Here is a 14,169-nt window from a genome sequence, read left to right on the forward strand (position 1 = left end):
GCAAAACTGCTGACACTGCTTTCTCTTCGGTGGCGCACAGATCTAACCAAGGTTCTCCCCTCTGTTCAAAGAGACTTTGCACCACCTCCGAGTGAAGACGGCATTTGTGATCCATCATGCACCGATGGCTGAGTTCGTCCGCCCTGGTGTTCAGAGAACCTGCCAGGTGTTGAACCACCAGGGATATGTCCTGGTGTTCCAGCCATGTCCAAAGGCGAAGAGCCTCTTGACAGAGGGTCCCCGACCCCAGCCGCCCTGTTTGTTGCAGTACCACATGGCGGTGGTGTTGTCTGTGAACACCTGCACCACTCTTCCTTTGATAGTGGGAAGGAATGCCTTCAGTACCAGATGATTCGCCTGGAGCTCCAAAAGGTTGATGTGGAGGTCAGACTTTGCCAGAGACCAGAGACCTCTGATCTCCGTCTCTCCCAGGTGGCCGCCCCATTCCAGGAGTGATGTATTGGTCACCACTGTCAGCTCTGGTTGGAGAAGTCAGAGGGATCTGCTGCGGACCTACTCTTGGTTCGTTAACCACCATAGCAATTGATGTGCAGTCACCTCCGAGATCTGGACGACGTTGGAAAGATTGCCCAGATGCTGTGCCCACTGGAACATCAGGTCCCACTGAAGAGCCCAAATAGACCACTTGGCATGATCCACCAGCAGGATGCAGGAGGCCATGAGGCCCAGCAGCCTCAGGATCAATCTCACCGAAATCCGGGATAGAGGCTGAAACATCGGTATCATAGCCAGAATATCCTGGACTCGCTGGTCAGGAGGATAATCATGAAACTGCGCCGTATCCAGAACTGCTCCGACGAAAAGGAGCTTCTGAGATTGAGTCAGGTGTGACTTTGGCATGTTGATAGTGAACCCCAGCAAATGCAGGAGGTCCGCCGTAGTCTAGAGATGAGAGACGACAGCCTGGGGCAAACTAGCCTTCAACAGCCAGTCGTCGAGATAGGGGAGGACTTGAACCCTGATCGGCATAAATGAGCTGCTTTCATGAACACCCGATGGGCGCTGGTAAGGCCAAAGGGGAGCAGGGTAAATTTAAAAAACTCATGGCCTACCGTGAACCTTAGTTAAAGCCTGTGGGTTGGCAGGACAGGGATATGGAAACATGAATCCTGCAAGTCCAACGCTACAATCCAGTCTCCGGGGTCGAGGCATACAGGACCTGAGCCACCGTGAGCATCTTGAACTTCTCCTTCCTGGGGAAGGGGTTGAGGGTCCTGAGGACTAAGATAGAATGCAGGCCTTTGTCCTTCCTGGGTACCAGAAAGTAGCAACCACGACCTACTTCTGGCACAGGGACCCTTTCGATAGTTCCCTTAGCCAAGAGAGCTGCAACTTTCTGGTGGAGAAGGGCCAAGTGATCTTCTGACATGCGATGGAAGGATGGTGGCATGGAGAGAGGGGTACTCTCGAAGGAGAGTGAGTAGCCCCTTCAGACTATCTGCAAAATCCACCTGTCCGAAGAGATGGTGTGCCAGTGGGCAAGGTGATGGTGAATCCTGCCGCCCACTGGCCTCTGGTGGCCCTGAAAGGTCAGACTAGGAGGGTTCGGAGGCCGCTGAAGGGCAGTTATGGGTGGACTGGCCCACCCGCTAGCCCCCAGATTCGCAAGGTCGCTGGGTCCGACGTCGCGGCCATGCACAGGCTTGGCAGCTAGTGTGAACTGGTGGCTAGACTGGACTGAACACGGTAGGGCACCCCTTCAGTAGCCACGAAAGGGGCGAAAAGCAGACTGCGTGGGGTGAGAGGTTGCCGCGAAGCCCACGGATCTAGCCCTAGCCCTAGAATCCTTAAATTGCTTGAGCGCCGAGTCTGCCTTATCACTGAAAAGGCGAAGGCCATCAAAGGGCATGTCCAGTAAGGTGGATTGGACATCCCCAGAAAAACTAGATGCCCTCAACTAGGCGTAGCGCCTCAGGGCTACCGACGTGGAAACAGTTCTGCCCAGTGATTCGTCTGTATCCAGCCCACATGTGATTGTGAATTGGGCAGCGTCTCTACCCTCTGCCACTGCGCAGGTGAGAACGGCCGGGCCTCCCCCGGGCACTGTGGCAACACCTGCGCAACCGTTTCCCATACTGTATGGGTAGAAAAGCCCAAGAGGCATGCAGCATTCACAGACCACAGTGCTAAGCTGGTGGAAGAATACATCTTCTTCCCAAGATGGCCCAACTTCTTGGAGTCCCTATCTGGGGGAGCAGTAGGGAATGCGCCCTTAGAAGATGTGGCTTGGTCCACCCAGTTCTCGGGGGTCGGGTGTTGGGAGAGAAAAAGTGGGTCGCCAGAGGTGGTAGCGTCTGGCACTCATCCTGTCCACAGGAGCCCCTGTGCTGAGCTTAGACCAAGTGCCAGAAGGACATCCGTGAGGGCTTCATTGAAAGGCAGAAAGAGTTCAGAAGCCGGCTGAAGCACCTCTGTCAGGAGGGTAGTCCTGACTTCCACTGTAGAAAGCTCTAGGCCCAAAGCAACACCACTGATTTTGATGCTCCTTCCTCCATAGCCAAGGTAGCTGGGGAAAGCAAGCCAAGGTCTGGAGAGGTATCCAGACCACTGGTCTCACCCAGGTCCTCTCGCCAATCTGGCTCATCAAGTTGGGCAGCTAAAGGGTCCACAGACCCCTTCCAGTCCTCCTCACCCTCCTCTGGTCGCCACTCAGGCCTTAAAGGAACACCAGAGATGAACAGTGGCACCAACAAGCTTCCCGACGCCGGTTACGAAATCGGTCCGGCGATGGGTCTAAGTCGGGGGTGACGTGGTCAGTACCGGTCGGGGGCATGATCGGCGCTGGGGAAGATACTGTGAGGTCGACCAGTGCCGAGCCGGATCCAGTCCTGGATCCTCAGGGGCCGGCATTAAAATCCCAGGGCCCCCAGCGGAGTCCGCGGGGCCCGAAGGCACCAGCAGAGTAGGGATGCCCAAAGATGCTGTGAAGCGCTTCGTAAAAAGCTCAAAGGTCGGCAGGGGACATGCCAGCACCGGGAAAAGGAGGGAAGCTCGGAGCCGTCCTTGGAGTAGCTCCGAAGACATAGCAGGAGAGCGGCAACGTTCCGGGGCCCGCATCGTCCGACGGATGGGGAGAAGGTGAAGAGCGGAGCAGCTTAATCGCCTTCTTCTTGTGCTTCGACTTACCCGAAGACCTCGAAGACTTGGAAGATGAATAATGGTGATGGCTCCGTGACCGATCCCGAGACCTTCCTCTCAACCGGGACCTCGAGCGATGCAGAGCCGACTGTCGGGCCTCCAACAACTTTTGGGACCAGTCCTGTAAAGAGTTCAGATTCATGGCTTGGCAGCCGGAGCACAACTTCAGGTTGTGGTCGCGCTCCAAGCATCAAAGGCACACGAGGTGGGGATCTGTAACTGACATTAGGCGGCTACAGTCCTCACTTAAACCCGGTCCTTCGATGGGACATCCCTCGTATACCAGGAGTAGGAAGACTCAATAAAGAATTTGACAAAAGTCAAGAAAGGATATAGTCAAAAAATGACTAAAGGGGTAGCTCTTTCCGGATCTACGCAAGGCGGACGTGGAAAAAGAAAGATCTGACGTCAGCCGACAGGGACAGCATCTCAGTGGACAACGCAACGTCATTCCGGCGACCATGACACCAACGATGGACGCGGAGTCGACCGAGGCCACCTACCGATGCGCAGGGGTACTGCTGAGAATAAATTTACCGGATCCGGTCTGACACCTGGGGGTAATTCTAAGGTAAGGAGTCTATAACTAACAGTCTCTTTCAGATCACCTTGCTACTACTAAGATAGCTTATGTAGAACACGAACACAAAATAGGGTCATTAGCTCATCCACAATGAAGAATTCAGTTCCATGCGATGGTGAAGGAAAATGGGTGCCATCTATTAGCTCTTAACTCTTAAGAGAATAAATCATTGCAGAGTCTGGCAGTGGAATAAATGGTCCTCTGGGTACAAGTATAATGATCATGTGTTACTCAGCTGTTTACTGTGGCCCTCTTGACACTGAAAGGCAGTTGTAAACCACAAACTAACTCAAATGGTGTTTATCTTGGATGCTATGCTATATATGAGTTTACGGTCTTAGATATAGATAAAAGATCTCTTGATCAGTGTCCATCCTAACATCACTATATGAGTGAGCCCATACCTTCAATAAAGATGTCATAGCATATTATTGTAAAGGCCCTCAGGCACTCTCTCATGACAGTCCCCTAAGCGGATATACCATACATGTGTATTTGGAAAGCGCACGTTCACCCGTGGGCATCTTGGTGCTGAATAACAGATGTTTATTGTCACCCAATTCAACAGAACTCATTTTATCAACCTCAGAAGGATGAAAGGCTGAGTGGACCTGGCGGGATTTGAACCTGTGACTATGAGATCTAACACAGGCCTCTACAGCGGACGCATTAGTCCACTAAGCCACCACACCCTACATCTTCCATTGAATAATACTATTGAGTAGCTTACCTCTCTTGCAGTGTCAATCTTGATCTCGGTCTGCTCGCTGGTTTGCAGCTGCTCCACGACTTCATTTGCTGTGACCTTGGAGGTCTGCAGGGTGTTCACAAGCACCACATCATCCAGGAGTGATCCAGTTGCCTCATTTAATAACCTGTAAATACAGAAAAGAATGTCTGTCCGCTTTCAGAAAATGTGGGTGTTACCACTGACAAAACAATGTTTCTATCAAATTGAAGTTACTTCAGTAAAACCAACAATGGTTTTCGTGGATTCTTCACACCTCCTGGGTATTTTTCATTGTCACCCATTCTCAGGAGCAAGACTGGTGGCGGAGAAGAAATTTCGAACCCTGTTATCCTAGTTTTCTTCCTGGTGAATCCTGGCCTTGGCTCGGCCTCATAAGGAGCCGATAACGCGAGCGCGCAGCAGGCAAGCCTAAGGCAAACCCGTCTGCGCACGTCCGCGGCCGGAAGGGGCCAAGGGCCATAACCCCAGTCAAATTAATTACCGGCAAGAATGTCTATAAGGCCGAAATGCTCAAACATTACAGGACGACGCCTAGAGGCAAGTGTGCTCACTCTATGCTTCCAAATAGCCTTACTATTCAATGTTCTGGATGTTCTTTTAAATACATCCCTGCCCGTGAAGTTCCTCCATTTCCTTCTTGCAAAGAAGGGTATTAATATGCTTCTGCTCAACTGTGGCTCTCTCCCGAAGCACGCTTTGGAAATTCACCTCTTTTTTGAAACAGAAAAACCGGATGTGTTATTTTTAACTGAGACTTGGTTGAACAAGGATGCTGACCCCTACATTGTTTAGGCGCTCCCACCTAGTTATGGTATTCAGAGGTTGGACCGGAGGTCGGGACGTGGAGGGGGGATTGCAATCATTTATAAAATTGACTTTAAAGCACAAGTTACTACTTGTGTAACGATATATCTGTAAGAGACATTAGTTAGTGATAGATTCCTTACCTTAGAATATCCCCAGGCGTCAGACTGGATCCGGAAAATTTTGCGTAGCAGTACCCTTGCGCGTCGGTAGGCGTCGTCTGCGGCTCCGCGTCCGTCGTCGGCGTCGTGGGCGCCGTGATGACGTCGTCGGAGTATATAGACGCCGCCTCCGCGTGCTGACGTCAGTTCTTAGCCACAGCTTTTCCGCGCCAGAAGCGCAGAGCCATGACAAAAACCGACACTGGTGCCAAGAAACTAGGGCCCTGAAAGGGGATGACCTTAACCCTAGATATCGGTTCGCAGAACGGGGAGGATGGGTGGGTCGGTAAGGAATATATCACTAACTAATGTCTCTTACAGATATATCGTTACACAAGTAGTAACTTGTGCATCTGAAAGAGACACGTTAGTGATAGATTCCTTACCTTAGAATAGATACCCCAGCAATACCATCCCCGTGGTGGTGGGTCTGCGAACCAATATTCACACCAGAAAGTCCTGGAGAACGGAACGGCCGAAGTAGCCATCTCTCCGGACTTGACTGTCCAGGCAGTAGTGCCTCGCAAACGTGTGCAACGAAGCCCACGTAGCAGCCTGGCAAATGTCCTGCAGGGGCACACCTCGGCCCAAGGCAGTTGTAGTGGCCGTGGCTCGAGTGGAATGAGCCCGCAGCCCAACAGGTGGTTCCTTCTTTGCCAAGGAGTAACACGCCTGGATGCACATGATAATCCATCTAGAAATGGTCCTCTTGTGCACCGCTTTCCCTTTCTTAGCGCCCGCGTACCCAACAAAGAGTTGATCATCCACCCGGAACTGGCGTGTGCGATCCAGATAGAATGAGAGCGCACGTTTTGGGTCCAGACGGTGGAGCCTCTCCTCCTCTCTCGAGGGGTGCGGAGGCGGAAAGAAGGTGGGCAATGTGATGGACTGCCCCATGTGGAAGGCCGTGACCACCTTAGGCAAGAAGGAGGGCCTAGTCCTCAAAACAACCTTGTCCGGATGGACTGAAAGGAAAGGAGGCTTACAAGAGAGAGCCTGGAGCTCACTCACTCTCCTGGCAGAGGTGATGGCTACCAGGAAGGCAGTCTTTAAAGAAAGAAGGCGAAGTGGACAGTTGTGAAGAGGCTCAAAGGGAGCGCACATCAGAAATGTCAGAACCAGGTTCAAGTCCCACTGAGGCATCACGAAGGAAACAGGAGGAAAAGTATGAGTGATGCCCTTCAGGAATCGATTCACGATAGGGGACTTGAACAAAGAGGGTTGGTCAGGCAGCCTCAGAAAGGCTGAAAGAGCCGAAAGATAGCCCTTGACAGTGCCCAGAGCAGAGCCCTGCTGGGCGAGAGAAAGAAGGAAGAGAAGAATCTCAGAGAGAGGGGCATTGAGAGGATCCACAGCCTTTGCTGTGCACCATGCCACAAATCTGTTCCACCTGCAGGCGTATACCGTTTTTGTGGAGGGACGCCTGGCTGCCAGAATGATGTTGCAAACTTCAGGAGGCAAGTCAAATGGCCTCAACTGCCGCCGCTCAATCTCCATGCATGGAGGTGGAGACTGGACAGGTTCGGGTGGAGGACCGTCCCCTGCTGCTGCGACAGAAGGTCCTCCTGAAGAGGCAGACGAACCGGGGGATCGACTGACATACTGAGTAGCTCGGGATACCAGTACCTTCGTGCCCAGTCCGGAGCCACCAGGATGACTTGTGCCCGGTCGCGCTTGATCTTCTTCAGCACTCTGGGCAGAAGAGGTATAGGCGGAAAGGCGTACAACAGACCGCAGCTCCACTCGCGACGAAAAGCGTCTCCGAGCGAGTGCCGCCTTGGAAATTCCAACGCGCAGAACTGATGACATTGCGCGTTCTCTTCGGTGGCGAATAGATCTAACCAAGGCTCTCCCCAACGCAGAAAGAGGCCTTGCGCCACGTCCGAGTGCAGACGCCATTCGTGATCCATCGAGCACCGACGGCTGAGTTCGTCCGCCCTGGCGTTCAGAGAACCTGCCAGGTGTTGAACCACCAGAGTCACGCCCTGATGTTCCAGCCATTGCCAGAGGCGCAGAGCCTCCTGGCAGAGGGTCCACGACCCCACACCGCCCTGTTTGTTGCAGTACCACATGGCGGTGGTGTTGTCCGTGAACACCTGCACTGCACTCCCTCGGACAGACGGGAGGAATGCTTTCAGTGCCAGACGAATCGCCCGCAGCTCCAACAGATTGATATGGAGCCGGGACTCCGCCGGAGACCAGAGTCCTCTGATCTCCGCCTCTCCCAAGTGGCCACCCCAGCCCTGGAGGGACGCGTCCGTCACAACTACGTGCTCCGGTTGGGGAAGGGAGAGGGATCTGCCGTTGACCCAATCGCGGTCCGTGAGCCACCACTGCAGCTGTCTCGCAGTGCCCTCCGAGATCAGGACGTGGTCGGAAAGGTTGCCCCGGTGCTGGGCCCACTGAAACTTCAGGTCCCACTGCAGAGCCCGCATCCGCCACCGTGCGTGATGCACCAGAAGGATGCAGGAGGCCATCAGTCCCAGAAGCCTCAGCGTCAACCTGACCGAAACCCGGGATAACGGCCCGAAGACCGGGATCAGGGCCTGTATATCCCGGACTCGCTGTTCGGGCGGGTAAACCCGAAACTGCGCCGAGTCGAGAACCGCTCCGATGAAAAGGAGCTTCTGAGAGGGGCACAGGTGCGACTTCGGCACATTGATGGAAAATCCCAGCCTGTGCAGGAGATCCGCCGTAGTCTGGAGGTGGTTGACGACTGCCTGGGGCGAGCCCGCCTTCAACAACCAGTCGTCTAGGTAGGGGAAGACTGAAACCCCTAACCTGCGCAGGTGAGCTGCGACCACCGCCATCACCTTCGTGAACACCCGTGGGGCGCTGGTAAGGCCGAAGGGGAGCACGGTAAACTGAAAGTGCTCGAGGCCTACCGTGAACCGCAGGTAACGCCGGTGGGCCGGCAGGACGGGGATGTGGAAATACGCATCCTGCAAGTCCAACGCTACCATCCAGTCTCCTGGGTCTAGGGCAGCCAAGACCTGAGCCAGTGTCAGCATTTTGAACTGCTCCTTCCGGAGGAAGCCGTTGACGTTCCTCAGGTCCAAGATAGGGCGTAGGCCCCCTTTGCCCTTCTTGGGTACCAGAAAGTAGTGGGAGTAGCAACCACGTCCTACTTCTGGCCCAGGAACGCGCTCGATGGCCCCCTTGGCCAAGAGGGCCGAAACTTCCTCCCGCAGGAGCCTTAAGTGATCCCCCGACACGCGGTGGTGTTGCGGTGGCATGGCTGGAGGGGTCGTCTCGAAGGGGAGGGAGTAGCCCCTTCGGACGATCTGCAGCACCCACCTGTCCGAAGTGACTGTGCGCCAGTGAGAGTGGTGATGGCGAACCCTGCCTCCCACTGGCGTCACCTGGGCCGAAAAGCACGGACTAGGAGGGTTTAGAGGCGGATGCTGCGGGGGCAGGTGTGGACTGGCTCCGCTTGCCTCCCCTACCGCCTCCACGGCGGTTTCCACGGCCGCCGCCGCGCTGGACGACAGTTTGCGGCGAGTGGCTGGCGGCACGTGTGGGGACGCCCCTTCCGTGGCCACGAAAGGAGCGAAAAGCAGCCACTTGCTGGCGCGGGGCCGAGAGGCCCAAGGACTTGGCCGTAGCCCTGGAGTCCTTAAAGCGCTCGAGCGCGTGGTCTGCCTTGTCGCCAAAGAGGCGACGGCCATCGAACGGCATGTCCATGAGAGTATTCTGGACATCAGCCGAGAAGTTGGCGGACCTAAGCCAGGCGTGGCGTCGAATCGCCACCGTCGTAGCCATCGCTCTGCCCAGCGAGTCAGTGGTGTCCAGTCCGCACCTGATCGAATATTTCGCTGCGTCCCGACCCTCCACAAGGGCTTGGCCGAGTTTGGCCCGTACCTCCAACGAGCACTCTGGCAGCAATTCCGCCACCGTTTCCCATATAGAATGGGTGTAACGGCCCAAGAGGCATGCGGTGTTGGAAGACCGCAGTCCACAGCTAAGGGACGAGAAGACCTTTTTGCCAAAGGCCTCGTACCTCTTGGATTCCCGATCAGGGGGTGCTGACGGGAAGGCGGTCTGGGTGTTAGAGGCCTGGATGACCAGACTCTCGGGGGTGGGGTGGGTGGACAGGAAACATGGGTCGCCCGGAGCCGGGCGGTGGCGTCTGGCCACGTTCCTATCTACAGGCGAACCTGTAGCGGGCCTGGACCAAGTGCCCAACAGAACGTCCGACAAGGCCTCATTAAACGGCAGCATTGGCTCCATGGAGCATGACTGCGGCTTAAGGACCTCAGTGAGGAGATTAGTCCTCACGGCCGCGACGGGGAGCTCAAGGCCCAAGGCCTTAGCAGCCCTCATCAACACCACACTATATGTAGCGCCCTCCTCCGAAGCCACGGAAGGAGGAGAGACGAATCCAGTGTCTGGAGAGGTGTCCAGGCCACTGGCCTCCCCAAGGTCTCCTGTCCAGTCCATGTTAGACTGACATTCCCTTGTCAGAGGGTCCTCAGACCCCTCCCAATCCTCCACTTCCCCCATCTCCTGAGACTCAGGGTCGTAAGTGAATGAGGATGGGTCATAGGGATGGAAATCCCCGACCGGCGTCGAGATCGGCGCCGACAGGCCCCGTCCCGACGCCGGAACCCATACAGAGGAGGAATTGGGGACGGCGTCGGCCGGGACCGACGCCGGTGGGGACACCACACGGACCGACCCCGGGGGGGTCGTAAGGTCCACCGGGGACGCTCCATCGCCCGACGAGGGCCGAACGGCGCCCTGCGGCATCGGACCCGAAGGCACCGACGACGCCGGGACCGCCGAACCCTGCGGCGCCGAGCCCGAGGGCAGCGGCGGCGTCGGGATCGCAGAGCCCTGCGGCGCCGGCGTCGAAGACGTCGGCGGCGTCGAGGCCGAAGCACCCGACGGCGTCGGGGTTGAACCCGACCCACTAGGGCCCCCAGACGGGTTCACTGGGCCCGAAGGCGCCGCGGAACCCGTCGGGGAAGAAAGGGACCTCATGGCCATGAGGAAGCGCTCTATCTCCCCCGGCGTCGCGTTCAGCCCAGGGACCGGGGGGTATGGAGCCGAACGCGGCGCCCGCGACTCCTGAGGAGCCGCGTGGGCGGTGTCACCCGAACCCCCGGCCGCATCGCGCGAGAGTCGGGGGGAGTCGGAAGAGCGATGACGCCTCTTCGACTTCTTATGCTTCTTACCTGACGACTTGGACCCGGAGGAGTGGCGCCGACTCCCGGAGCTGTGACGGCTCCGCCCCCGCGACCTGTCCCTCGACCTCCCGTGGGACCGGGACCGGGACCTCACTCGTCGCGGAGCCGACTGGCGGATCTCGAGTCGCCTGCGGGACCGCTCCCGCCTGGCCTTCCTCGAGAGGGCCCGACAGTCGGAGCAGGCCTCGTCGTCATGGTCGACGCCCAAACACGTCAGGCACAGTCGGTGCGGATCCGTAACCGACATGAGTCGCTCGCAACCGCCGCAGTGCTTGAAGCCGGGCACCACTAACGGCACCGTCGGAGTCGTGAAGACTTCGAAAGAGATCAAAAAGATCCAAAAAGTTAGTCAAAAAATGACCAGGGAACTGCTTTTTCCAGATCTGCGCTGGCTGGCGCGGAAAAAAGAAGAGCTGACATCAGCACGCGGAGGCGGCGTCTATATACTCCGACGACGTCATCACGGCGCCCACGACGCCGACGACGGACGCGGAGCCGCAGACGACGCCTACCGACGCGCAAGGGTACTGCTACGCAAAATTTTCCGGATCCAGTCTGACGCCTGGGGATATTCTAAGGTAAGGAATCTATCACTAACGTGTCTCTTTCAGATTGTCGCATCACTCATGATCTCCTACCTGAATGTGAACGCATGTTTTTTACAATCAATGTTTCCCCTGTAAGCACCATTTTCAGGGATTTGAGTTGATCGTCCACCTGGCCCCCTAGGCCTTTTCGGTCAGGAGCTCCCAGACATTGTTGCTAACTTGGCCGCCCCCCTCTCCAATTTCACACTATTTGGAGATTTTAACTTACATTTTTATGTGACACAACCCTCATCCACTTTAGACTTGGTTGACGGACTGGGGACGTTCCAACTGAACCAAAAAGTGAATGGCTTCACCCACTCCAAAAGCCATTTTTTGGACCCTATATTTTCTAATATCCAGAATCTCCTAGTTAGGGACCCCATTCCAAAACTTTGGACCGATCATCTGCTTATCCCTTTCTACTGGGTCTTACAGGATATCACTACGCAAGCGGTAAAGACTAAGAAACTTACCTGGTCCTGGTCCAAATTTCTCAAAAATTCTGGGTGACTACCCTTGAAGATAGTATGCCCCTATTGGACCCGGATCCTGTTACGGCAAATGATAATCTTAACAATTGGCTTGAGTCATCTCTCAACTCTGTCCTTCCTAAAAATGTATTTATATAAAAGTTGAAATTAATAAAAAATGCCTGGTAATCCCCTAAAATCCGGGAGCTCAAACAATCTTGTAAGAGATTAGGAAGGAGCTGGAGAAAGGATTACCTGTTCTCCAAAACAACTGAATATAGAGCAGCAATAAAACTCTATAAAGCCAAAATAAAGGAAACCCAAACTCTTTATAATCAAGATAGAATTACATCTGCTGCAAACTCCCCTGTGAAATTTTTCGCATTGCAAAATATCTTGCTACCCCATACACCCCCCCTAATACTTCGGAGGATATTCAACTCCGATGCAACCAATTAGCAGAATTTTTCTCAAATAAAATACAATTGATCTATGGGTCTTTTCCTCGGGCTAAGGTCCCTCAAATGCTTCTTTCGTCTGCTACCACAACTACAATCCAACCATGTTCACTGGAAGAATTCACTCTCTGAATATGACATCCTTCCAGGGGATCCTCGGCCATTTAAAATCTGGCTCCCCTTTAGATCCTGTCCCTGCCCCCATTTTCAAACAGGTCACAAATTTGATATCCCCAGTGATACTGCATTTAATTAATGTGTCTCTGCAGACAGGAATTGTACCCCCTGCATGGAAGCAAGCAATGGTTAAAGCTCTCCTAAAGATACCCAACTTGGATCCGGAGGAGTTGGGGAATTATTGCCCCATATCCCTGTTAACTGGAGTATGCAAAATAGCTGAGAGGTATGTGAACACCATTGTCTCCTCTTTCTTGGAAAACAATAACTGTCTCCATCCTACTCAGACAGGATTTAGAGCACAGCAGAGTACAAAACTGCTCTCCTCAGTGTAATGGAGGAATCTAGAAGAATACTTGAAGGTGGAGGCTGCGCTGCCCTTATTCTCTTAGATCTCAGCGCCGCCTTCGACACTGTGAACCAACAACTACTGATTTAACGTCTTAGGAATGTGGGAGTGACAGGAACTGTATTAAAATGGCTATGGTCCTTCCTTGAAGGCAGATCTTTCGCAGTCTTGGAAGATGATACAATGGCAAAGCTGATACCCTTAAACTATGGGGTACCTCAGGGATCCTCCCTAGGCCCCACCCTATTCAATATTTATTTGGGCCCTTTGGCCGAAATTGTATTGCCATTTGGGGTACAAATAGTCACTTATGCAGACGACACCCAGCTGGTGGTTTCCATCAACCAGCAAGACAGCTCCTCATCTCGCCTAGCCTCATGTCTTTGAGCTGTCTCTAAATGGATGGGTGAATCATGTTTAAAGCTCAATGGAGCCAAGACTGAGCTTATGCTACTGGGCAACTCAGCCCCCCTTAATATAGATCACCTCAGGCCCAGTTGTCTGGGTCCAGCCCCCCAACCTCATAGATCACATTATGAGCCTGGGTGTGTGGTTGGATTGAAACCTAGACCTTAAAGAACAAGCTCGAAAGGTTGCGGCTAGCTGCTATGGAATGTTGAGGCTGATCAGAAAGATCATCCCTCTATTACCTTTTGGTGCTAATAGGCTGCTGGTTCAAGCACTAATTCTGTTGCAGCTGGATTACTCCAATGCCCTATACCTTGGAGTTCCACCTCCCAAGATCAGAAGTTTGCAGACTGTGCAGAACTGCGCAGCCAGCCTGTTGTTGAACATTCCCAGGCGTTATGTCGGCCAAACCTGATCTCTCCGCCCTTCACTGGCTCCCTGTTAAAGAACGAGTTCAGTTTAAGGCCTTATGCATCGCTCATAAAGCACTTTCTGGTAAAGGTTCTTCTTTGAGGCGTTCTCTCATCCAGCTCCAGCACCCAAATAGAACTATGAGATCTGAAAATAAGCGACTGCTCATAGTCCCGAAAATTAGAAGAGTCCGAAGCGGTGGCTGACTATTCTCGTATAATGTGGCATAGCTATGGAACCTTCTCCCTCTTCACATACGTTTAGAGGCTGACTATATGATCTTTCGAAAGAAAGTAAAAACCTACCTTTTTCCTTGAAGTCCGCCTAAGAGTCAAGTTGGCTGCCGTTAGCTCTGGGATGCCTACGGGTGACCATGTGCTTTACAAATGCTACTTTCATTTCATTCATCCAAGTCATAAGCACAACATTATTGTTTGGCTTGGAACTCAAGAGCAGATGCCTAAGTGAGCCAAGCCTCTTCAAGGAATCTTTTGGAATGAGTGTGCTATTTCAATTCAGTGCTTATGACTACTGAAGAGGATCCTCTGGAAGAGAAGGAAACACTTGTTACTTGTAATCCTAGTTTGCTTCCATAGGAATCCTCATCAAATCCAAATGCACCCTCTTTCCTCCCTGGACCCAGGATCTTATAATCTCTG

At 53.8% G+C, this 14,169-nt stretch overlaps 1 protein-coding gene across 1 annotated transcript in view; it reads right to left on the bottom strand.

The window, feature by feature from the left end:
* Positions 1-14,169, bottom strand: part of DNAH2 (dynein axonemal heavy chain 2) — a 2,538,822-nt gene that overhangs the window by 271,196 nt on the left and 2,253,457 nt on the right. Inside the window, exon 73 of the mRNA XM_086946066.1 lies at positions 4,473-4,617. Within this exon, the coding sequence (XP_086802192.1) occupies positions 4,473-4,617 (145 nt within the window). The remainder of the gene's footprint in view (positions 1-4,472; positions 4,618-14,169) is intronic.

The sequence above is a fragment of the Lissotriton vulgaris genome, chromosome 12 (genome assembly GCF_964263255.1).
Source record: "Lissotriton vulgaris chromosome 12, aLisVul1.2, whole genome shotgun sequence".
In the NCBI taxonomy this organism is placed as follows: Eukaryota; Metazoa; Chordata; class Amphibia; order Caudata; family Salamandridae; genus Lissotriton; species Lissotriton vulgaris.